The sequence below is a fragment of the Eucalyptus grandis genome, chromosome 10 (assembly GCF_016545825.1).
Source record: "Eucalyptus grandis isolate ANBG69807.140 chromosome 10, ASM1654582v1, whole genome shotgun sequence".
NCBI lineage: Eukaryota > Viridiplantae > Streptophyta > Magnoliopsida > Myrtales > Myrtaceae > Eucalyptus > Eucalyptus grandis.
The window spans coordinates 13142463-13166899 of record NC_052621.1 but is presented as its reverse complement, the minus strand read 5'-3'; the positions used below and the strand labels follow the sequence as shown (position 1 = coordinate 13166899).

The 24437-nt window shown below is 41.9% G+C and overlaps 4 protein-coding genes across 6 annotated transcripts; 2 read left to right on the top strand and 2 right to left on the bottom strand.

The window, feature by feature from the left end:
• The first annotated feature begins 515 nt into the window (after positions 1 to 515).
• LOC104421854 lies at positions 516 to 6085 on the top strand. 3 transcript variants are annotated; one of them, XM_010033975.3, is made up of 4 exons: positions 516 to 1170; positions 2038 to 3427; positions 4851 to 5010; positions 5085 to 6085. In XM_010033975.3, exons 2-4 carry the CDS (start codon positions 2120 to 2122, stop codon positions 5708 to 5710), a joined length of 2094 nt encoding a protein of 697 aa, XP_010032277.2. In that variant the 5' UTR covers positions 516 to 1170; positions 2038 to 2119; the 3' UTR covers positions 5711 to 6085. The 3 variants fall into 3 exon arrangements, with proteins under 3 accessions (XP_010032277.2, XP_010032278.2, XP_010032279.2); XM_010033976.3 differs by lacking the exon at positions 516 to 1170 and adding an exon at positions 1552 to 1665; XM_010033977.3 differs by lacking the exon at positions 516 to 1170 and adding an exon at positions 1599 to 1640.
• Positions 6086 to 6759: 674 nt separating this feature from the next.
• On the bottom strand, positions 6760 to 8060 carry LOC104421853 (dirigent protein 24). The gene has a single exon (XM_010033974.3). The coding sequence runs from the start codon at positions 7994 to 7996 to the stop codon at positions 6881 to 6883; it is 1116 nt and encodes a 371-aa protein (XP_010032276.2). The 5' UTR covers positions 7997 to 8060; the 3' UTR covers positions 6760 to 6880.
• Positions 8061 to 10166: 2106 nt separating this feature from the next.
• On the top strand, positions 10167 to 16199 carry LOC104421851 (spliceosome-associated protein 130 A). Its single transcript, XM_010033973.3, has 4 exons — positions 10167 to 13344; positions 13624 to 14115; positions 15237 to 15397; positions 15798 to 16199. Exons 1-3 carry the CDS (start codon positions 10333 to 10335, stop codon positions 15372 to 15374), a joined length of 3642 nt encoding a protein of 1213 aa, XP_010032275.1. The 5' UTR covers positions 10167 to 10332; the 3' UTR covers positions 15375 to 15397; positions 15798 to 16199.
• Positions 16200 to 16380: 181 nt separating this feature from the next.
• On the bottom strand, positions 16381 to 19620 carry LOC104421850 (caffeoylshikimate esterase). Its single transcript, XM_010033972.3, has 8 exons — positions 19352 to 19620; positions 19227 to 19259; positions 18977 to 19100; positions 18724 to 18870; positions 18474 to 18604; positions 17258 to 17395; positions 17019 to 17117; positions 16381 to 16916 (listed from the first exon to the last, which is right to left on the bottom strand). The coding sequence occupies exons 1-8, from the start codon at positions 19352 to 19354 to the stop codon at positions 16638 to 16640; spliced, it is 954 nt and encodes a 317-aa protein (XP_010032274.1). The 5' UTR covers positions 19355 to 19620; the 3' UTR covers positions 16381 to 16637.
• Between the last annotated feature and the right edge of the window lie 4817 nt (positions 19621 to 24437).

Sequence of the window (24437 nt, the reverse complement as noted above, 5' to 3'; positions counted from 1 at the left end):
AAAGATCAGACAAAGCACTATCCCACTATAACATATAACTAAACTCTTTGTATACCTAAATCACATGTTTGAGAGTTGCGGCGTAAAACCCATTTCCAATTTGCTAGGGCGTCCTGAAAAGCTCCTATCCAGCATACCTTTTCTTCATCTGTCCTCTTTGTCGCCAATTTCAGACCTTAAAAAATGGAGCGTCTCTCGCCCGCCACGGCATGCTTACCACCAAATACCATATATATATCTCTACTAATGTTCGATAAAACTGAAAGAACATACCGGGATTCAAATGCACAGTAGGGAGAACACACAAGCAATTCCCCTTGATAAAATATATCATTAATTCCGAAGAAAAATAAAAATAAAAATAAAAATAAAAATAAAAATAAAAATGGAATCTTTACGAAATATGCTCCCAAATCTTTGCCCGGTCAAAAAGAAGACGAACGCAAAGCAAAATTAAAGCCGCAATAAAGACAGTCGTCGCTCTCTTTGGCGCGTACTTCTTCTCTACACGGAAGTGTGACAAACGAACCGAACCGCCCAGCATCACCTGTCATCCTCTCTGTCTCTGTGTGTGTGTGTCTCTCTCTCTACCCCAATCATTGCCATTCTCGCGCTCTCCCTTTCGCCGTCATTTCCCACAGACGTCGTATCGTCTCTCTCTCTCTCTCTCTCTCTCTTTGGAGCTCGTGTTTTCCACTATCTCTTCTGGAAATTCGATGTAATTCGATGTCTTTTGGTTTTTGGGTTCTGGGTTTTTCTGGGTTCGATGATCCTCGATCGACGCAACGCGCGTTCGCTCCAAAATCGGATTTTTTTTCTGGGCTCTGGGTTGGGTTTAAACTATACGTGTAACGTGCCGCCCCGCGATAAAGCTTACGTCACCAGGCGCCTTTTGACTCGCCGTTTTCCTTTTTTATTCCTGCCCTCCTCGGTTCGTTGACCGAACTGCCTCCCCCCCGGAATCGCATGTCGGCGTCTCTTTTGGCAACCCTTTTGCACCCGCCGCTCCGTGATCCTTGTTCCATCGTGGGAATTGCAATTCCTGATCTCGATGCTTGCGGGTGATATGTTCGGATCAGTCGCGGGTGTCGCTCCGGCCGAGAAAGAATCGTGGGTGTCGCTCCGTGAATGCTGAGTTGATTGCTGTCCTCCAAGGAGTTCGGAGATAGGGTGAGTTGTTGCTTTTCATTTTTGTTTGTTTGCTCTTTTTGGTTGGTCTTGTGTAGATTCTTTTTTTGTTTTTTGTTTTTTTGGGTATCTATTGAGCAAGAGGTTTATGGGGTTATTACTTATTAGAGTTGATTGTTGAGTTCTTTTGCGTGTGCTTTTGTCAAGGATGAATTCTATCAAGTAGAGATTTAACTGGGATCATGCGTTTTAGTGGCATTTTTAAAGTAATATCGCTCCTTTTCATGATTATGGAGTGGTTGATACTTGAGCTATTATTTGAAATGATGCCACTTTTTGCCATAGTGTCCTCTCGAATGGTGATGGGTATTTATTGTTGGTTAGTTGCCTAGCAGGAAAGTTATTGTAATCATTTGGTTTCCTGCATGTTTCGATCGATTTGATTGGAGAAATTAGGATCTGTTCATGGGGGTCTCCGAAAATCTTTTACTTCATCGGCATCCTTAGTATCGGTCTGGAATATGATTTACCTGCCTTGTACTTACCTATCCTTTTTCTATGCTCGAAAAGTTTGCTTCTTTATGTTTCCTGATTTGTTCCTTGTTTCTCCTTTTACGTTTTCTGAAGCCCTTTGGGTATTCATAGAATTTAGACTTCGCACTACACAAGTAGGAAGAGGGTTAGACACTTGTTTGTACTTCTGTTTTGTTACTTAATCAGGTTTCTATGATGGCAGTCGTGATGTGTGTGGTTTCTGTTGTTTCATCGTTGTTGGGATTGGCTAGTTCAAGTGGTTTTTCTCGTTAATCTTTGAAATTAGTTTGTTACCAGATGATAAATATTGACAGCAGATGATGAGAAATATGAAAGTTGTTTTGATTTTCTTCTGGGTATGTTATTTCCATGCAGACGAAATTTCTCATTCTCTAGATGGTTATAGTGCTGAGTTTGGGAGTTTCGATTTGGAAGGGCTTAGGAATTGGTGGCAGAAATGGAATCCAGTTCTGGTCCTCCCAGTGTTATTGCCAAATTAATGGGCCTAGAGGATCTGCCAGCACAGCCTTCTATCCAGAAACAATGCAGAGTGCTCTCTGAGGAATACTTCCAGAGAGTTGCTTCTATAGCAGTGCGAGAGAAGCGTTCAGATGAGAAGGTGTTTGCGAGGAAGAACTTTGTTAATGCAGATGTTTCAAGAAAATCATATGACATAATTGAAAATTTTCCAGACACTTTGAGATCTCATTTGAATAGGGGCAGCGAAACATGCACTCCTGGAGAAGGTGCTTTAGAAGGACGTTACAGAGAGGAAGACAGCTTTGCAAAAAAATTCACTTCACTAAGATATAAAAAAGGTCATCATTCAGATTCAGGTGATGAGAAAGGGCCTTTATTATGTCAAAGATACAACTTTTGTTATGAGGTAGAATCTTTTGGACAGAAGCCAAGATTCTCAAAAGAAAAAGGTGATGGGTTAGTAATGGATCTCAGGAGGAGGAATGGCCATTCAGGCTTGGTAGGAGCAGATATCAGAAATTCTGACACCTCTACAACAGAGTCTCAGCTGTTAATGCCATACCTTATGAGTACATCTGGTAGGAAGAAGCGAAATCAATCTTCGATCTCTTCTCCGGTGGAACCATATATGGCTAGAAAGGACGAGAGAAGAACCTCGAAAACATGGAAGAGTACTAAAGAAAATCAAGAGGTTTGTTGGACAGGTGGAAGCACGACCATTGAGGAAATAGTTTCCACGCATAAGTGTAATGTTATGTCTAGAAATCTCAATGGTTCTGCTCCAGGCAATCACACCTGGAGGTTTGGTACAGTTGAGAATTTAACTAATTTCTCTGTAATTAGTACTAGAGACTGTTGGAAAACTGGGCAGCTTGGAGAATCACAGACTTCGAGATCCTTATTACGTTCTATTATGCTTGCAAGTCCCACAACCAGGAAGAAAAGTGGTTGCAGCTGGTCTAAAGGACTTGAATTTTCACATGATGTGGTTCAAAGCAGGCCGAGGGAGAAAGAATTCAATTGGAAAGACTCGTCAAAATTAAAATCCTCAGTATTCCATCACAACAACTCCAGATTTTTCCCTGCACTGAATCGTGGAGGTTATGTGTCAGCTCAGGAAAAGAACAACGCATTCTCATTGGAGCCCAAAGTGATCCAGCAGGAACTGAAAAATGAGTTTGAAAAGTTGTTCTTTTCTGGAGACTCAAGACAGAATTTTGTGGCTCTGAAGTCACCTGAAGATAATGATGTCTTCTCCAATCTTTCAGAAAATTCAATTCAGCAGGTTTGATAAACATATGTTTCTTTAATTTTTTACAGCTAGTCATCGGCATAATTTAGGCTGTCCATTTCTCTTAAATTTTACTATTGGACATGGAATTTTCACTTTATTTGGTTCATCTTGTTAGAATTTCTATTTACGTTAAGTTTGTTGCAGAAAGTTGCTTAATAACTGTAGGCCTCTGAGTGTCAGTAAACTCAAGATATGATAGCATGTAGTGTATGTCCTTGTGATTGATGTTGATGGCTGACTTTGCGGAAAGCAGAAAAACAGACAGATGATTATTTAAAGAACATTCCCGTTGACTTCTTGACTACTTGACGAAGCTGGAAATTAAGAGTAGAGAGGCACATCATTTTGTAATTTAACATGTCAACCATATCTTTGCCTAGTAGACCTTGACCCTTGTATCTGAGTATTATGAGCTTAGCCAACTGACACTTTCTCTATCGTAATTAAGAAAAAAGAAAAAAGAAAAAAGAAAAAAAAAAAAAGAAAAAAGAAAAAAGAAAAAGGAATCTCCTACATCATGGATGCATTATTTTGAAATGTCTCTCAGTTTCTTACCCACTAAATAACGAAGGGTATTCTCGTGAGTCTGGAAGAAGATGAAATGATTTATTGTTGATGCTCAATAGATTGAAAACCTTAGCCGGTTTCAAGAGTAGAGTGATTTTGGTCAGGCCACTAGACAGTGCTAACATGAGAGAAATGAGTGGCTGAAGTAGCTTTATTATGACGGTTATCTTGGCACTCAAATTGTTGATCTTATTTCTTAGTTTCATTTTATGGAATTTTGTTCTCCACAAAGATGTTTCAAAAGCCAAAAGTCAGTGTAGACATAACCATTGCTAAGAACACTTATTTTCTCAGCATGCTTTAATTTCCTTCTTCTCCTTCAGAAACTTAATTTCTGGATACTCAATCTTTCACGTTCATATTTGCTGGTAACCGCTTTGACCATAATTTTTTCAGCAATAAAAGAATAGCTAGTTCCTCGTGTCAATTTCACTTTCCACTTTCAATTCAATCTCCTTTCGGGTTCAATGTGATGTCTGCTGAAAATTCTGCTTTATGATTTGTGTCCTTTTTTTGTGTGATATACCAACCGATTCTTCAAATGAAGGGTGTAAGTTCCGTTTGCATGAATGGAATGGTTTTTTGTGAGCTCCTTTTTATGCTAAACTGTAGTCAACTTTTTCAGCCAAGTTTGCTTAATCATCTTGCATTGGTCGAACTTCTACATCACATTTTTCTTCTTCATCTTCCATTTAAAATGTTTTCTTGCATTTTTTGTACAAGAGGCATTTAACTGTTGTCTTTTGAAGATTTTATTGTCAGAAATTCATCGGCTTTGCTTGCTTATTATTGGGTGGTATTGCCGGATGTTGTATGAGGGTTTGCTAATGTTAAGACAATCAAACAGGACATATCAACCGAATTTACAGAAGAGGACTCCATGTCTGTTTGTTGCCCCAGCATCGAAGCAGTCTCTTTCAAGAGCTTGGAGGATGTTGATCAGGCTAGTCCAGATTCAGTTCTCGAACATGAAGAGGTTCCATTTAGCAGCAGCACTGATAATTTTGGTCAGTAAATTTAGCTGCATTTTTTTGTTATCATAAATCATTTTCACAATTTAACTTCTTTAATTTTGTAATAGGTGGTGGGCGGCAATTTCATCTTTTCAATTTGGAGCCTTCAGAAGCATGCTCGGTTGGATCTGGGTCAAGCCATGGACATAACATGGAATGGCCTTCCCACGTGTCTAAGGAAAGAGAAGATTTAACAAGTTCTTCTGCTGTTCAGGAAAGTAGAGACTTCCATTATCTTGTTGATATTTTGACCGAGGCAGGTCTTCACGGTACAAATCTTTCGAGTGGCCTCCATAAATGGCACTCTTTAGAAAGCCCAATCAACCTCTCAGTTTTTCAGGCCCTAGAGAAGAGATATGGTGAGCAGAAGTCTTGGAAAAGGTCTGAAAGGAGGCTCCTATTTGACCAAATAAACTTTTTCTTGATGAAATTTCTCCATTCATTTTGGGGTATTCGAGCATGTGGAAGTCCTATATCAACAAGGATTAGGAAAAGTCTTACTATGGACGCCATTGAGGAAGTGCTCTGTGAATTTCTGGTCAGACTGGATATAGAAATGAGAAAGGAGTCAATTGAGAAGCTGCTGGAAAGTGATTTTAGGTCTTTAGATTTAGGAGATTGTTCAGATTCTATTGTCATAGAGATAGAGAGGCTAGTAATTGATGAGCTTGTGGCGGAGGTTGTCAGTATGTAAATGGTGCTTGTAAGGCTTTTTTTTTTTCTTAATTGTTTATTCTTGGCTTGTATTTTTTTAATCGAGGGAAATCGATACTTGCAAAAATCAAGCGATGTAGTCACAGAGTTGGAGAGGCTAGTTATTGGTGAGCTTGTGGTGGAGGTTACCAGCATGTAAATGGTGCTTGTGAGTCTTTGTTTTGATTCTTGGCTTGTATTTTTGAACAGGGGAATCAATCAAAAAACCATCAAGGGGCAATAGTGGTTTTTATGTTGAAACAGTTTTGATCGTTTGAGAGACTTTTGAGGGGAAGATTGTATAAATTCAATGTTTTATTCATGTATTGATCAAACTAAAGTTGAAGAAGTGAGTTCTTTTGATGCATTATTGCAAGCTTTTCATCTGTCAGAAGATCTTCTGTTACTACTGGCTGGTGGGGATAGTTAAGTTGCACTGTTCTGTTATGGGCAAGATTATACCGTTTCTGCTTTCAGGAAGGAACAAATCGAAGGGAGGGTCGGTTATTTTGGTGTCAGGTTTAACTATGGAGGCTAGGATTTCTGGTTCTTGTTCATATGCATGTGTAAAATGACTTGAGTGATTGGACAATACCTATTCGGATTACAGTTTAAGGTGAGCTCTTGAACTACAATTAGCGATTTCCATTTATTTACAGAAAGCAAAGGACTGTAACAACTTGAAAACTTAAAATGTTCACATACTTATAAAGCGAATGAACATTGCATACAGAAGTCAGTGTTGTCGTTAGGCATCTTTTAACAGATTTGAGACTTCTTAGAAGGCATATTTCCACTTCCAATCTATGATCTTATGAGACCTGTATAATGAACTAGTTCGATGGCATTATCCTGGCTTGAAGCTGGACTGATTGCCACAGGTAAAGTTCCATTTGCAAAACCTGGGAATTGAACAGAAAGGGCTTGCTAAGTCATGTCTAATCATGAACAAGAGCCTGACATCAGTTTTATCCACCAGATGAGCATAACTAAAGATGAAATGGGCGACAGTCATTTAGATTAAAAGATCATATTCCCTTTCAAGCAAAAGAAGAGTAAATCATCTGAATTTCATTGAAATAAGAACATTGATTTAGATGCATGTAAAAAAAACAAGACATTCAAACACACTAAGGACAAGCCACCACGCCAACAGACGACACAAGGCGTCCTACTCAGAGAAGAAAACGTTGAAATGCAGAATGGTGTCCACTCCATCTGTTGTGTGCTGATTTTCCTGAGGAAGGGTCTCTACAGCGGCATAACCTTTAGCGTGCTCGTACTTTCCCGTGCCGCCAACAATCGCGACCTCAGACACTGGTGAAGCTGTGCGGTGGACCCCAAAGAAACTGATCGTGTCGTCTATTTCGTGGTCGCTGCCGTGCAACAACACCGTCGCTGCCATTGTGTGACTGGTCCCGTCCAAGGAGCTAGACAAATAGAATCCTTGTGCCTGGCCAAGTACGGCGGAGCCCAACTCGTGCCCTTCAGTCAACTGGTTGTCGATCACCGTGATTGTCCCAAACATGAGCTGCTGAAGCGTGGCCCCAGCAGGGAGCTGCCCGGCGGTGATGAACGGCTGGTTGTCGCCACCTGTGACTTGGTTGTTGTCGCCGCTGTTCTGAATTATGGTGCTCCCTTGCCCGCCGTTGAGGCCAGTGAGGCTAGGGAGGTTATTGTTGTTGATCAGTCCGTTGAGGTTGGCGTTGACCAACGGGACCCCGCCGTTGATTGGGAAAATGTTGTTGTTGGGCTTGGAGAACGGGAGGGCATTGTCGCCGGAATTGGCTATAATCCCCGTCACCACTCTGGACGACGGGTGCAATCCGCCCAATATGTCATGCATAAAGAAGGATAACTGAGGGTCAGCACCGGGATTTGCCGCCACAGCAGGGTTAGTAGCCGCGGCGGTGGCCCCACCTGGTGCCGGAATTGTGCCAGTTGGTGCCACAATGCTAGGTGCTTCAGCTTCGGGTGCAACTGGGGCTGCAGGGGCCACATCAGCGACGGGTCCGGCAGTGTCGTCGTCAGGGAGAGGAGCGTCTGCGCTCTCATCTTCTGTGGCAGGGGCGGCGAGGGGGACTCCTCCGCCTGGTAATGTGTTGGCGGGGCCAGCCACGTTGGGGAAAAGTGACCCGCCGGGATTGGTGGCTCCAGGAAGACTGGTGAAGGTCTGAGGTTGCGGGCCGACCTCATCGAGGGTCCTTGCCGAGCGGGCACATCCAACGGCGATGGTCAGGAGCAGAAGGCAAGTGATGGCCTTGGAAGTGAACAAAAGAGCAGTCATCTCTTTGATGTGTAAAGAGTTCAGAAGCAGAAAATTGTACTTCAGAAGAAAGCAAGTGAAGAAATTCTTTGCTGTGGATGAATGTTGATTGGGAGTCATTGGGGATTATATAGAGAGAGAGAGCTTTCAGAATGTCTCAAATCACAGAATGGAGCTGATGGAAGTGGAGTTGTTGAGTAACCTCTCCAGCAGCAGAAGAGAGTGTATTGGTTAGGAAGCTTTCCAAACCATACCCCCCCAAAAAAATGAAGATATCTCCCATCAACTAACCCTGTCATCTGAGATAATTGAGAGGGGACATTACAAAGCAGAAGCTTTTTGCAGAGTTGGGTCTTATTGAATTCTGGCATTGGGATTAATGTAATCATGTGACACGAATCGTTCTGGCAAGAATTTCCTTCATCTTGCTTCTATTACATGAAAAATGGCACTTCTTGTTTCCACCCACTCCAATAGATTCCATGTATTTTGCGGCCAGAAAGCTTCAGTGAGTGGTGAGATAAATATAGGATCATCAGCGAAAAAGGTAGGAAAACTAGTTTAAGACTCAGGAGTTGATCATTCTTATTTTTCGGTTTAGTTACTGAGATTTTGATCTGGCACATCCTTTCCTGGTCTTCCCATGAAAGGCATATTTTATACATCTGAATTCATCCTGGGTATCTCAAGGGAATCCCAATCTAGTATACATACAATAATTCATACTGGATTCTTACAAAATTTTCGTGTCAGTAGAATCTCAGTTTGGCCGGTAGTTTTCCAATCGTGCTGGTAAAAAAGTATGATCAAGAACCCACTCATCGGTTAAACCAATTATAAATTACCAACACTATGAGAAATTTACCATCATTCTATTGAAGTAGGAAATTACTAGCTCTTTTGACACTTTACAAGTCTCGTAAATAAATTACCAACTCCCCTTCAATTTTACCAGTGTCAAGTGAAATTACCAATAAAATTGGAGTTTACAAAAATTCTAATGAAATAGTAAATTATCAACTGTTCTGAAATTTTACTAAATTGAAATGTAAACCGTAAACATTATCAAGAACTCAGTATACTTACATGATAATGAAGTAGTAAATCACCATCTGTTTTTAAATACTACCGATGTGGTAAGTAGATTACCAATACTATCATCAATTTTCTAAATTCAAATGAAATAGTAAATTAGCAACTCCTTTGAAATTTTATCAGTATCGCAAGTAATTGATCAATATTGCAATGAATTTACTAGCATTAAGATAAAGCAATAACTTATGAAGGGAATAAAAGTATTTACTAACTACCAAGCAAATCCCAAAAATAAATGTGATCTAAATTTATGATGATTATAATAATCGAAAGAATTCTTATAAGGAGTCTAAAAATGAAAATGGAGAAAGTTTGTCTTTGAGGTTGTGAGTTAAAGTTGGGATTATAAAATCTAAAAGCCATTCACTTTTATTTATTTATTTATAAGAGTGGTCTGAAATATGTTTTTGTCAAACTAGACAAGATAATAATAATGTCATTATTACATATAGTGGAATTAGATTTTATCATGGATCCAACAGGCCACGGCTCACTCAAGCTCGGCCCAAACCATAAGGGCCCAAAAGCATATATATATATATATATATATATATATTTTTTTTTTTTTTTTTTTTTCATATTTGGATAAGGGCATTTTAGTGAGAAAGTCTAATCCCTTCCTACTCGAAAGATTTCCATATAAAATATATAGGATAGGTAGGCAAGGGCAAAAGTTTAAATCCCATCTTAAGTTTGGGCTTGGGTATAATTTGTCCAATGATCACTTCTAAATGCATTCGACATTCATGGGATTATCGATTTAATTAGGCACATTTACGTTAGCAAAATCGCGCCCATCAACTGACTAATCTTTATCACGTGATTTCGAAGCGCGACGTAATTAATTGAACATCCATTGGAACATTATAGTCAAACTAGTTTTGTCACCAAATCAATAATGGTTATAATAGAGTAAGAATTGATCATGTTTACAAGAAGCAAGAGTGAATCCCCTCAATTCTTCTAACTCCTTCCCACGATCGAACGGTGGCGAAAGCGGATCCGGCGCGGTCAACCCGGTTTTGACCTAAACTCAGCCGTCCGATCAAAGATCGAGGCGGCGCGAGATGCGAATCCTCTCCCTCGCGCTCCTTCTCTTCTCCCCAAAATCTCCGTCGAGCAAAACCCTAAAACTCTCGCCCTGCAAAAAACCAGTGAAAATGTCGAGCACCTGAAGCTCCTTCTCTCTCTCTCTCTCTCTCTCTCTCTCTCTCTAGCTGCAGCAGCAGCAGCAGCAGCTCTGACCTCCGAAGCGGTTCGCCATGTACCTCTACAACCTCACCCTGCAGAAGGCCACCGGCATCGTGTGCGCCATCAACGGCAACTTCTCCGGCGGGAAGTCCCAGGAGATCGTCGTCGCCCGCGGCAAGATCCTCGACCTCCTCCGCCCCGACGACAGCGGTAAGATCCAGACCGTCCTCTCCGTCGAGATCTTCGGGGCCGTCCGCTCCCTCGCCCAGTTCCGCCTCACCGGCGCCCAGAAGGACTACATCGTCGTCGGCTCCGATTCCGGCCGCATCGTCATCCTCGAGTTCAACCGGGAGAAGAACGTCTTCGACAAGGTCCACCAGGAGACGTTCGGCAAGTCCGGCTGCCGCCGCATCGTGCCGGGCCAGTACCTCGCCATCGATCCCAAGGGGAGGGCCGTCATGATCGGGGCCTGCGAGAAGCAGAAGCTTGTTTACGTCCTGAACAGGGATACGGCGGCTAGGTTGACGATCTCGTCGCCCCTGGAGGCGCACAAGTCGCACACCATAACGTACTCGATCTGCGGGGTGGACTGCGGCTTCGATAACCCGATATTCGCTGCAATCGAGCTGGATTACTTGGAGGCCGACCAGGATTCGACCGGTCAGGCGGCGAGCGAGGCGCAGAAGCACTTGACGTTCTATGAGCTCGACTTGGGGCTTAACCATGTGTCGAGGAAATGGTCCGAGCCTGTCGATAACGGCGCTAACATGCTCGTTACCGTGCCTGGAGGAGGCGATGGGCCTAGCGGAGTGTTGGTATGTGCGGAAAATTTCGTGATTTATAAGAACCAGGGTCACCCGGATGTCCGCGCGGTCATTCCGAGACGAGCTGATTTGCCGGCAGAACGTGGCGTGCTGATCATCTCGGCTGCCACGCACAAGCAGAAGTCTATGTTTTTCTTCCTTTTGCAGACGGAGTATGGCGATATATTTAAGGCCACGTTGGAGCATGATGGCGAACATGTTCAGGAGTTGAAGATCAAGTATTTTGATACGATTCCGGTTACTTCTTCGATGTGCGTTTTGAAATCAGGGTTTCTGTTTGCAGCATCTGAGTTTGGAAACCATGCTCTGTATCAGTTCCAGGCGATAGGTGAAGAAGCTGATGTGGAGGCTTCGTCGGCTACGCTAATGGAAACTGAAGAAGGTTTCCAGCCTGTGTTTTTTCAGCCTAGAGGCCTTAAAAATCTTGTTAGGATTGACCAGGTTGAGAGCTTGATGCCCATAATGGACATGAAAGTAGAGAACCTATTTGAGGAAGAAACACCTCAGATATTCACATTGTGTGGTCGGGGTCCTCGATCTTCTTTGAGGATACTGAGGCCGGGTTTGGCCATTAGTGAAATGGCTGTTTCACAGCTTCCTGGTGTACCGAGTGCTGTTTGGACTGTGAAGAAGAATGCGATTGATGAGTTTGATGCGTACATTGTTGTGTCATTTGCAAATGCAACTCTTGTGCTTTCGATTGGCGAGACAGTCGAAGAAGTAAGTGACAGTGGATTTCTTGACACTACACCGTCCCTTGCAGTGTCCCTCATCGGCGATGATTCTTTAATGCAAGTTCACCCCAGCGGTATCAGACATATCAGGGAAGATGGCCGTATTAATGAATGGAGAACTCCTGGCAAGAGGACTATAGTGAAGGTTGGTTCTAACAGGCTACAAGTGGTGATTGCTCTCAGTGGAGGTGAACTTATATACTTCGAGGTGGATTTGACTGGTCAGTTGATGGAGGTGGAGAAGCTTGAAATGTCTGGAGATGTGGCTTGCTTGGACATTGCTCCTGTGCCAGAAGGAAGGCAAAGATCTCGTTTTCTTGCAGTCGGTTCATATGACAACACTGTTCGGATCTTATCTTTGGATCCAGATGATTGCTTGCAGATTCTGAGTGTCCAGAGTGTTTCTGCAGCTCCAGAATCTCTTCTCTTTCTTGAAGTCCAGGCATCAATTGGTGGGGAGGATGGTGCTGATCATCCTGCCAGTCTTTTCCTCAATGCTGGTTTAAGTAATGGAGTTCTGTTTAGGACAGTCGTTGACATGGTGACTGGTCAGCTTTCCGACTCTCGCTCCAGATTTTTGGGGCTTAGAGCCCCAAAGCTCTTTTCTATTGTCATCAGAGGCAGGCGTGCTATGCTTTGCTTGTCTAGTCGTCCATGGCTAGGTTATATTCATCAGGGACATTTTCTTTTGACACCTCTTTCTTATGAGGCTCTTGAATTTGCTGCTTCATTTTCATCTGACCAATGTGCTGAAGGTGTGGTTGCTGTGGCTGGGGATGCATTGAGGGTTTTCACTATTGAGAGGTTGGGAGAAACATTTAATGAGACCGCAATTCCTTTGAGGTACACTCCTAGAAAGTTTGTATTTCATAAAAAGAAATCCCTGATTATCATTGAAAGTGATCAGGGGGCATTCACTGCAGAAGAGCGTGAAGCTGGGAAAAAGGAATTCTTTGAGGGTGCTGACATGGGTGAAAATGGAAATAACAACGGTGATCAGATGGAAAATGGTGGTGATGATGAGGACAAGAATGATGCTCTGTCTGATGAACAGTACGGTTATCCAAAGGCAGAGTCTGACAAGTGGGTTTCTTGCATCAGAGTGCTTGACCCAAAGACATCTAACACAACCTGTCTGTTGGAACTTCAGGACAATGAAGCTGCATATAGTGTATGCACTGTGAACTTCCGTGAGAAAGAGTATGGAACATTGTTGGCTGTCGGCACGGCAAAAGGATTGCAGTTCTGGCCAAAAAGAAGTGTGGCTTCTGGATTCATTCATATTTATAGGTTTGTGGATGATGGGAGAGCCCTTGAACTTTTGCACAAGACGCAAGTTGAAGGTGTTCCTCTAGCTTTATGTCAGTTCCAGGGAAGGTTACTTGCTGGGATAGGCTCAGTCCTGAGGCTCTATGATTTGGGAAAAAAAAGATTGCTTAGAAAATGTGAGAATAAGTTGTTTCCCAACACAATTGTGTCTATTCAAACCTACCGTGATCGAATTTACGTGGGCGATATGCAAGAGGTATGTCTTAGAGCAAATTGTGCTGATCTTTCTTTAATTCAAAAGAACTATAATATCCCTGTAGTTTGCACATGTATGTAGTATATTCCTCGACTGATTTTTCTGCGATAGAAATTTTATGTTGTCTGCAATTCCTTCTCATAGCCGGTCTTTTGTTTATTGGAAATGTCCGCATGACATGTTTTGTGGTGTGGGTTGTCATCTTAGATAATTTTCCCGTCTCTCACATCTGACTAGATGTTTGGAACTGACTATATGTTTGACTCTTCATTTTCGCAGTCTTTCCATTATTGCAAGTACCGACGAGATGAGAACCAACTATATGTATTTGCTGATGATTCTGTACCAAGATGGGTTACGGCATCACACCACATTGATTTTGACACTATGGCAGGAGCAGACAAATTTGGCAATGTTTATTTTGTCCGTTTACCCCAGGATGTCTCAGATGAGATTGAAGAGGATCCAACCGGTGGGAAGATAAAATGGGAACAGGGGAAGTTGAATGGAGCGCCGAATAAAGTAGAAGAGATAGTGCAGTTTCATGTAGGTGATGTAGTCACTTGCTTGCAGAAGGCATCCCTGATTCCTGGTGGAGGAGATTCTGTCATCTACGGGACAGTAATGGGGAGTTTAGGAGCGTTACTTCCATTTACATCTCGTGATGATGTTGACTTCTTCTCGCACTTGGAGATGCATTTGAGGCAGGAATACCCCCCCTTGTGTGGCAGAGATCACATGGCTTACAGATCTGCTTATTTTCCTGTCAAGGTGAGTGCTGCTACCTATTCTTGCAATTAGTGGTCCTAAGACATATTTCCTTCTAGATATTTTTAATTTAGTTTTGTTTGTATGCATTAATCTTTTTATTGTAATGATGTAATAGGTAGTTCATTTTATTATCACATGCAATACAATATTATAAAGTATAAGGATGGTAGAACTACTGGGATTATATTATCAAGTTTCTTGGAAAAGTTAAAATTTTTAATTTGTAATTGGCAAAATTAAAATTTTAATGTGCTATATCAACACATAATCTACAAGAACACATAACATGAGAAGACATGTATTTTAAATAAGCAACACGTGTTACATTTTTATCATTGATAAGTAGAATTCAACAAACTCAGTCAATATTAAAGAAAAATAATTATATTAAAATAATTCTTTTGCTTAATAAAAAATTACACGGAGAATTCAATTTTTCCACAGCAATGCGCGGGCCCATTCTAGTATACATTATATAAATTTTCCTTTTTATTTTTTCTGCTGTTCGAAAGGTTTATCTGGAAAATGGCTGCAGTTGTGATTTTAAACTTTCTTGATCCTCTCTCTCTCTCTCTCTCTTCATAAGACTGAACTTTATCGTCTTGCCAATCATCGAAAAACTTGTCCATCAATATGGCAGACTGTTGTTATTGATTCATCTGGTTGTATTTGTTGAGTGTCCCAAGTATTCACGTTTGAGGCATAGTTAGGCAGGTTTACTAACTTGGGCCTGAAATATCTGAGCTTGCAAAGGAAGTTTTTATATTATGTGTCAGAAAGAGAAGACCCCAGTTACCAGACAACTCACCATGCCATACCCATGTTCAAGTTTTGGATCCGTTTGAGGCAATTCCATTCCTTTGATGTTTAGAGTTAGGCAAGTCAGACACACGTATCTTTATTAGATACTCGTACCCGATCCAAAGTAACACTATATCTTTACTGCTAAATGTTTAGATGTCATATGAAGAAGCTTTGTCTTGTTAGTGTGATCGTGATATCTACTTGTGCTGACTGATGTTATTTTACTGTTAAATGTATAGTTATTAAGATTGGATTCTATGGTTGTGAGCTTTACTATTTGATGTGGACTGCTGCTAAAGATTGAGTTCCTTTTTCAGGACGTGATCGACGGTGATTTATGCGAGCAGTTTCCAACCCTGCCTATGGATTTGCAAAGAAAAATAGCTGATGAATTGGATAGAACACCAGCGGAGATCCTAAAGAAATTGGAAGAAGTGAGAAACAAGATTATCTGAGAAATGGGATAGTCAGCCTGAAGGTGCATCCTCATCCTGCTGGGCTATATATTTTTGGAATTATATGGATGTATTGTTTGCGTGTGGACATGTTTATTCAGCCATAACCTTCTGTCTTGGTCCTCTTCTTTTGCACGACTTGCCGCCACTGGCCTGTTTGTTTTGTCCTCTTCTTTGTACAACTGCCTGTCTCTGGACTGCATATTTAAGATATGAGAAGCAAAGATTTCACTTTTCAAGATTTGTGAAAGCTCATGCTATAATGGCATGCTCCCTCCTGTTGGGATTTTAGAACGCTTTTCTGTTGATTATTTTGCCCTTAACAGACTTTCTTTTGCTTGTGTCTCTTATGGAAGTGTTTTCTGCATGCTGTATTCCATTGATCAATGATACTAATTAGTGGCGTCAATGTTGTATGCTCAGCTCAACATTCCAGGTTCTTCCACATGGATTGGTTTGTGCGATGTGGATGTTACGCTTGGACACGAGATGCATGGGAATTGGCTTTGGGTGTAAGGATGCTACAGCATCGGGGTATGAACAGGGTAAATTGCTCGGAGAGTTTGAAGTTCCCTGTTCTTACACCTCTCGTTTCCGTTAACTGGGCTACTTAGCGAATCTGGATTTACTTCTGATGATGTAGTACTTCTCTCACTCTCTCCCCTTCTCTGTCTGTAGCAATATTTATGACCTCTGGCTTAGGTTCCCTTCCTTGAAAAAGATGCTTGTATCTTTGAGTCGACATGAAGTTATAACTGGCAAAGGCTTGTTGGAACTTTTGTAAGAGATCCAGAAATGAAATCAGAATCCTGTAGATGATGCCAGCACTTCTCTTTCGAGCATTCGAACGAACTGCGTCTATCCTAACTAGGGCATCTTTGTTAACAAGTCGATGACATGAAAGGATTGCTATTTTTTTTTCCTCTTGTTTTCCTTATGATTTCTTTTGGTTAGGTTTATCTCGATGCTCCATTGGCTATCTCGCAGATGTTCTCACAGTCAGAGATAATTCAGGACATTTTTCTTCCCTTTGAATAGTAAATCTGTACAGCAAACAAATTGCCCGGACTATTTGCGAACAAAACGTAAAGTAAATACAATTCAATATGATCACTCAAATAGCTCTATCACTTCCAAAAAAGAAAAAGAAAAAAGATAGCTCTATCCCTTGAACTCAATCACGGAGGACGTGGATAATCGAGAAAGGGCACTGTGTTATCTCTCTTCATTGTAAATCAAATCATTATCCTCCATCTTCACACGCTATTTGGCCTTCGTGGTGCCGTCGTCCTCTGCATTTTTCTGCTCTCTCTCTAGCCTCGAGTTCCCGAGAGCAGTCCGCTCGTCGAGCCAGCTGATGATGTCGGCGAACACGATGTCGATATTGCTGGGCGGCTCTCCATATAGCAGACCGTGCCACATCCCGGGGTACAGCTTGAACGTCTTGTCCGTGCTCGAGGCCACCTCATAGAGGAGCTGGCTCACCGCCTTGTCGGTCACTCTGTCTTCCCCTCCATGCAGGAGTAGGAACGGCAACGAAACCTGCTCATAATCATGGGGAGAAATCGGTGACTCAAATGCTCTTTATCATCGGGAATCCCAAGAAGGGACGTGATGAAGTTCGAGAGAGAATGATGTGTATACCTCGTCGAGCCGCTTCTCCAATTCCATGCTGACGGTCAGTAGTTCATGGCCAGTTTTCAGGCGAGGCCGTCCCTTATAGCAATACGGGTTTGCTCTTACCTGCGAATAAATGTGCCTGGAGAATATTAATATCACTATATAATATCCGAGGCCATCTAATTCTTGGAATATAACAGGGGATTTTCTACTTCTTTTTTTTTTGGGAAAAGGAAAAAGAAATTGGGGAGATGAAATATGACCTGCTCCCTGACGCTGGGCTCTTTGAAGGCGAGGTCGATTATGTCATTGGTCGGTATTATTTTCCACGTCGGAATGATTCTGCACAGTTTGGTTAGGATGGTGATCACCAGGGGATGAGGTCTCACGTCCTCTGCAATCTGAAACCCAAAAAGAGAAGAAGAAAAATATGTAAAACCCTTCTGCATTAAATTTCTAATAAATAGATTAAAATAGTTGACATGCAAGTAGAAAAAGGTGAAGAAGGAAAACCTAATTTAACGCTCTCGCTCTGTCCATTTCAATGAAAATAATTTCGAATAAACAAACAGATAACCGAATATAAAAAAAAAAAAAAAAAATGAAAAACCCAGTTGAGAAGATGAAATGATTCTGTAATATAAAGTCCAATAATACTCCTTCTAGATCGAAAGTTTCTTGGACGCCCTTCAAATCTCCCAAGAAATTTCCAGGGCTTAAACTAATCAAGCAAGACCCCACTCAGCCATTACGTTATTCGATTGTCTCTGTCCCAACCTTTGACTTTTTTTTCTGGGGATAATACTTGAAAAAGTGAAGATTGATGTTGTTTGAGATGGAAGCATCGCCTTTGCTCAAAAAAAAAAAAGAAAAAAAGATGGAAGCATCATCGTCCAAAAACAGAAAAAGGCCTTGGAGGAGAAGCAGCATCAAGACCAGGAAAAGTCAAAGGTTGGGACTCTTTTTCTGATCTAGCAACAGGTGAGCCATGGCCTAGGCCCTGAAAAAGACATCTCGCGGACGCGAAGCTGGAACCTAAATCCGGTTCGTTCTGGCCTAAACATTTCATCATCTCAAGAACTCGTCCAGGAACTGATCGGGGGGATTCGCATTGGAATGCTCATCCTCGTCGGTTAAAATGGTCGAGCTTGTTAACGAAGGATGTCAACAATTCGCACAGAAGCGGGTTTAACCCTCGCAAGAACACCGTCCCTGAACCGGTCAACCGATCAACAAAGCCCAGACAGAAAGTCAGCAGTGCCGTTTGTCCTTTTTCGTACTTTATAATTGGTTTTGTTGTGTTCATCTCTTGCGTTTGTCAGAACTGGAACGGCGAAAGAGATGGGAGAGAGGTCAAGAAATGAGAAGAGAAAACAGCAGATGCCTTGAATCCAACCGAGACCCGCCATGCGCAAGATACCAGAGGACTAAAATCTTGGGAAAATTCTGGAAATGAAATCAGAGAAATGAGAGGCACACCTTACACATGGGGGCCACCAGGACAGCACCGTCCCAGAAGTCCGGCTTCTTCCTGTGCAGGAGGAGGACCATCGCTCCTCCCATCGACTCTCCCATCAGATACCTCATCTTCCCCTTGTTCTCTTTCTTCTCTGCAAACCGTAGCAAGATCAGAAAAGTCAACCCCAGAATAGTCAAAGAAGGAATAGTTGAATTTCGAATGTAGAATTTGGAATTTCACTTTAATGAGAGAGGGAAGGAAGAAACTGACCACAGATGCTGGTGAAGTGATTGGAGCAGTCATCCACGATGTCGTCGAAGCTGTTGACGAACCCCGGCAACCCCTCCGACTTCCCGTGGCCTTCGTAGTCGATCCCGTGCACCGCGAAGCCCGCCTTTGCCAGCCGGATTGCCGTGCCTGAACATCGACCCGATTCATTAATTCGTCTGACTCAAACTACCAGTGCCGAACAAAGACAGACAAATAGGGAAGGTTAACCAGAAAAAAAGAAAGATATGCTCACTGTTCATGGTGATGCTGCACTCCATGCCGTAACCGTGGCAGATGAAGATCAAAGCTTTCGCTTCCCCCCTTGGAACCCATCTGCAGGTGAAGAGCTTCAACCCTCTAGAATTCACCACATATTCCTGTAAAAAAGAATAACAAAACATAAACCACAACAACCTTTTAAGTCAACCATACGAGAAGAGAAAACATGATCCATGTAAGAAATTTCTGATGGAGAATTCAGGAGGTGGTGGGGGGTGGCTGACCTCTTGGAAGCTTACGCCTGCAGCTTGATTCGCCTGCATTCAGACGGGAAAACAAGCACACGTCAGAAAAACAGGAAGATCCAAAAGCATCAGCAGCAGAAGAAGGATGAGAACGGCGATCTCACCATGCCCTGGAGCAACCCCAGAAAGCTCTCGACAAAGGGAAATCCGAGGCGCGGAGAGGATCTTCCTCCGGAAGAGAGCTCTCAGGTGAAGAGGGAGAGATAGAGAGGGAAGGAGGGCGAAAGAGAATGAGAAGGATATAAGGGACAGGAGAGGAAATAGGAAGACAGGATAGAATACGATTTATCCTGATCGGAACGTGAAAGCTACGCAGACAGGATAGAGGAGAAGAGAAGAGAAGAGAAGAGCTCTTTGCATGGGAGGCTCCCTACCTTTCCTCCTCCTATTTATATGCAGCCTTACAGTTATGAGATATGCCCTACCCCCCAAAATATATATATATTTTTTTTAAAAAAAGGAAAATTAAAATAAAAAGAAAAAAAGGAACTAAACCCTGATTCCCGAGATTTTCGGTTGCGATTTTATACGACTTTCTTGATTTTCTTGATTTGATAGGTGATGCTCACGCTATGCACACGTTATGAATATGGGGAGCATAACTCTTTCATTTGAACTCTTGAACGTAAAATTCGAGGATATTTCCATGAGCGTGGAAAAAAAAAAACTTTCTTCCTACTAGTTAGACATGTGTTTCACATAGTGTTTTGAACCGGCATGTCTAACTAGTACTTCTAGAGACCGTGCGAGTAAAATTTCTTTAGTCCAAAGAAAAAAATGAGGGGAGTAATTTCAAATTCAGCGATGAATTTTGACCTTCGGCTAAAATATTTCACATGAAAGAGAATAAGTTAAGTTATGTGCACGGAAAGATACCGTGAACGATGATTTAAAATCTTCTCTTTTTATGTACAGGATTAGATAATTAGCGATGGGGTGAGAATGTTTTTGAACTTTTAGATACTATATAAGACTATAGGATCTCAAATTTTACTTTCCTGTTTTCTTGTTTTATGCTAGGCAGACGTAATATAAGATTCTACATGGCTTACTTTTCATGAGATCATTCGTTGCCCCCTTTTTTTTTTTGGGGCGCCCACTTGCAATAGTGGACTTTTTGGGATTTTTCATTATTATTATAATTACTAATTTGGGGAGGAATTATTTGGGTTCAACGGGTAGAAATTGTCCACGTTGGCGACCTCGGGTTCGGGGCGCTCCGGCGGCCTTCGTGGGCCCCCACGCGGCCAACTTTAATTTAATGAGTTCAAACTTGCCTGATCAAGACACTTGCCTAATACGGATCGCCGTGTCTTGATTAATTAAGGAAAGATCATGATGAATTATTTAATCAAGATCTGAAGAATCAGTCTACCATCGTTCCCGTAACATTGAGAAATTGTCTCATCAGCTTTGAATTTATTGTGCGTATAACAATATCAATCTCGCCAATTTAGTTTTGGTGATATGGTAATAAGTCACGTAGATCATCGACTATAATTGAACCATCACTTTAATGATTTCTTGAAAAAAATAATCGGAATAACTATATTGAATTTCGCACAAACTTATATGATTAAATCGATAAGATTGAAAAGATTAGAGTTGAATTAGTATCGGCACAAAAAGTTTAGGATCAATTGGGTAAATTTTCTCTCCATTGCATCATTTGGAATTCCATAACCATGGACTTTTTATGACAGCCATTTATTTAATCATTGGTTATGCAACTTAACAAAAGATTTATAGTCAAGTAACGCAGTGTGTTGCTCGTTATTTCTTGGAACCAATGCTTTGAAAATTGAAACTCGACACTCACTTGATAGGTTTGTCAAAAAACACTTTATTGAGGAGATGCGGAAGTGACGTTGCACTTCCAAGTTGCAAACCCAAGTCGATAGGAGACTCGGCAAATTACGCAATATAATCGGGACCCTCTTTTTTTTTTTTTTTTTGGGTAAGGATCGGGACCCTCTTTTTCCCTTCTGCTTTTCACGTTTTTTTTTTTTTTTTGCTTTTTTTGGGGGAAACGCGCACATGGGGCCCCGCGGAACGGCCCCCTCCACACGGGTCAAACGAGGGCCAGTGGGCTTGGGTGGACGGCAGAGTTGACCCGGCACGGGCTCCTCCTGCCCCTTTACCTTTACGCGTGGGTGGTGGGGGCAAATGGCCCGACCTTCCCCTTCCTTTTTGCTAGTGTAGCTAGCTGGAACCAAGAAAAGGAGACAGGACGAGGAAAACGTGCGGAGTGCAATGTATTCCAAACGTAATCTTTTTGCTGGAGTGTACATGAAGGAGCGAAAGCCTTGCCGGGCTGTTCCTCATCCCACCTTCCTCTCTCTCTCTCTCTCTCTCTCTCTCCGTCAAGATGTGCGCCGGTGGCATGGATGTGATCGTGATGCAGACACGGCGCGAGCACGAGTGGTAATAGAAAACACGTGAGGTACAAAGATGGGGAAGTGAACAGATGTCGTGACGCAATTGTGCACAAGATTGAGGTGCGTAATTGGGGTGCGTGGAAGCTAGCTTGAGCACTATCTATCCGTGAAATAAAAAATGAAGCCGTACATATAGAATGATGGTGCTCCTACGGCATTATCTATATTGCTGTCGGTTTATTAGCTTATGTAGTATGAATACCGATGTGATTCGATAAGAAAAAACCAAATAGAATAAAAAGAAATAAAGAAAATGTCAAGCCTGTTGCACGGGATCTTCACTTGGTAGAAATTCGAGTTTAATGGTTAGGTGGTGCCCAAAACCACTTTCGGGCACTATGAATAGGACATCAACATATGCGATCTTACGGGCGCACTCCCCGCCTTGGTCCAATGCATTGAGGATTTTACATTTGGAGTGCTCCAAAAGGACACTTCAATCGCACAGGAATGTTAAAAATGTCAACGTCCGTTAGTGCTTTGTCTAGTTAATCCATGTCGCACGGCCGGGCATCGTCTTTTCCCCGCCTAGTCTCTCCAATCCTTCCAGGCAAAGAACCGCGCATAAAACGCTATACAAGCGACAAAGCCCACGTTGAACGAGAGACACAACAAGGTTTGTCGCTTGTGACAGCTCCTACGTACCATTACATTGGAGCTTAGCACATTCAACTGCGTGACATTGTTGGCCTGGACCGTCTTGTGTTCTGTCCCTACTAATAAATGACCATTCGGCCAGCGTTTTCCACATGTGGAGGCTCGAAAGCGGAGAGATTTTTTTGGCTTGCTCCCTGTCGCTGTGCAGGAGATCATTCTGGACCAAGGACAAATGCAGAGCATGTTGTTATTGTTGTAGTCACATGGACGGGATCATTCCCCTGAATCGCAATCGCTCGACTAGAAAGGGATTGGTGTTGGTGATGCTGTTTGCAATGTACTGTTATCGATGCTCTTTCTAACGTAAGACATCCCTCGTCATTTGAATGATTCTCTGCTTGTTTTAGTTCCCAAGCGTCGAGGACCCCAGACCATTCAACGAGATGGACCGATTAACCTGTGTAAGACTGTATGAAGTGATCACGGAGATTCTGGTTACTAGGCTCAGACCTTTTCTGGATGAGCTAGTTCTATCCCTCAGAGGAAGAATTCAAGATAGCATCGTCATTGTTAAGGAATTCATTCACCTGATGCAGAATAATAAAAGCTTTTGAAGGCCGTCTTGCAGTAAAGACTGATCTTGAAAAACCTTATGATGGGCTTGAATGAGATTTCATTAAAGAGAAACCTTGATTTCTTTTAAATTCCCTGACAAATGGGTTGACTTAATAATGAAGTCTATCCCGTCTGCATATGCTGAAACTCTTCTGAACGGTGGCATGGCTAATTCTTTTGAACCTGGTCGTGGTATTAAACATGGCGATCCCATGTCATCCCATCTGTTTATCCCGTGTATGGGGATTTTGAGTCAAATGATTGAAGAGGTTTGCCCTAATGAGGATTGGAAACCGGTCAAATCTTGCAGAGGTGGGCTTGCTTTTCACATCTGTTCTTAGCTGATGACCTTTTTCTGTTTGGGGAAGCTTCTGAAGAGGGTTGTGAGAACATTGCTGTCATTCTTAATCTCTTTTGTGATGCCTTGGGTCCAAAGGAAAACTCCGAGCAATCCAAAGAAGAATCCAAAGTATTCTTCTGTAATCGCTTGAGGGCTGAAGCTTTTTTGAAACAGTGCGTGTGGCCCACAGACAACCTACTTGGGAGATCATACACAACAACGGATTTCAAGAAGGAAAGACAAGAAAGTGAGAACATGGCATTTGAAAATCGTGGAAAATCACGATTCTGAGAAGATCACCAAAAAAAAAAAAAAAATTAGCGATAAGTGAGCTTCACTTGGACACGTGACAATTAACTAATAAACTAGAATATTAGCTAAGAGGCACTACTAAAGCCTGCAAAATTTTAATGTACACATTAGTATTACGATCATATAGCCGATAGATTGGTTAGGGTAAATGCTAGCCTATTTATTATTCGCGGCTAAATATTCTAACAAGTTTAAGTTAATGAACTATTGTGTCATTTTTTTTTAACATGATATGATCTAAACACTTTTTAACACATTTAATATTAAGCTTCAAAGGACTTTTTCATTCATAAAAGCTTTGCAATAAAGACCCATATGAAGAAAATAAAAAGATGAAATCGAGAAAATATGGAGCATAGAAAAGCTTTAGGGCATAAATATCCGCCAAGTTAATCCAAACTCAAAAATCAAACTCTTCAACACTTCACAGCCCCTCAACTCCCGAGTCTCCACTAGTAGCCTCTCACGGTCTCTTAGTTCCAGTTCCCAATTTATGGTCTCCCTCAAATTATCATTTGACAAAAATAAAAGCTTAAGCTCCTAATAAACTAATAGCTGAAATGTTCAGGGTGAGTTTGGATGGGCATTTAGAAAACCCCTTCAAGCCCCAAAGTTCTTTCACCACAAATTGGGGTGTTTGGCAACCATTCTTCAAGGGGCTTTCAAGTGAAAGTCGACCCTTGGGAATGCTGAAGGGCTCATTTGATGAAAATAGTAAATTGCCTATTTTGCCCTTAAAACTTTATTGAAAAACCATTTTTGCCCATTTTGAAAAAAAAAAAAAACCCTAGATCTCGTTCTCTTCCCACCCTTCCATTGCTCTCTCCCTCGTGACCGCTTCTCGCTCGATTGCACTTTTTCTTTGCTTGCTCAAGTGCTCGTCCTTTG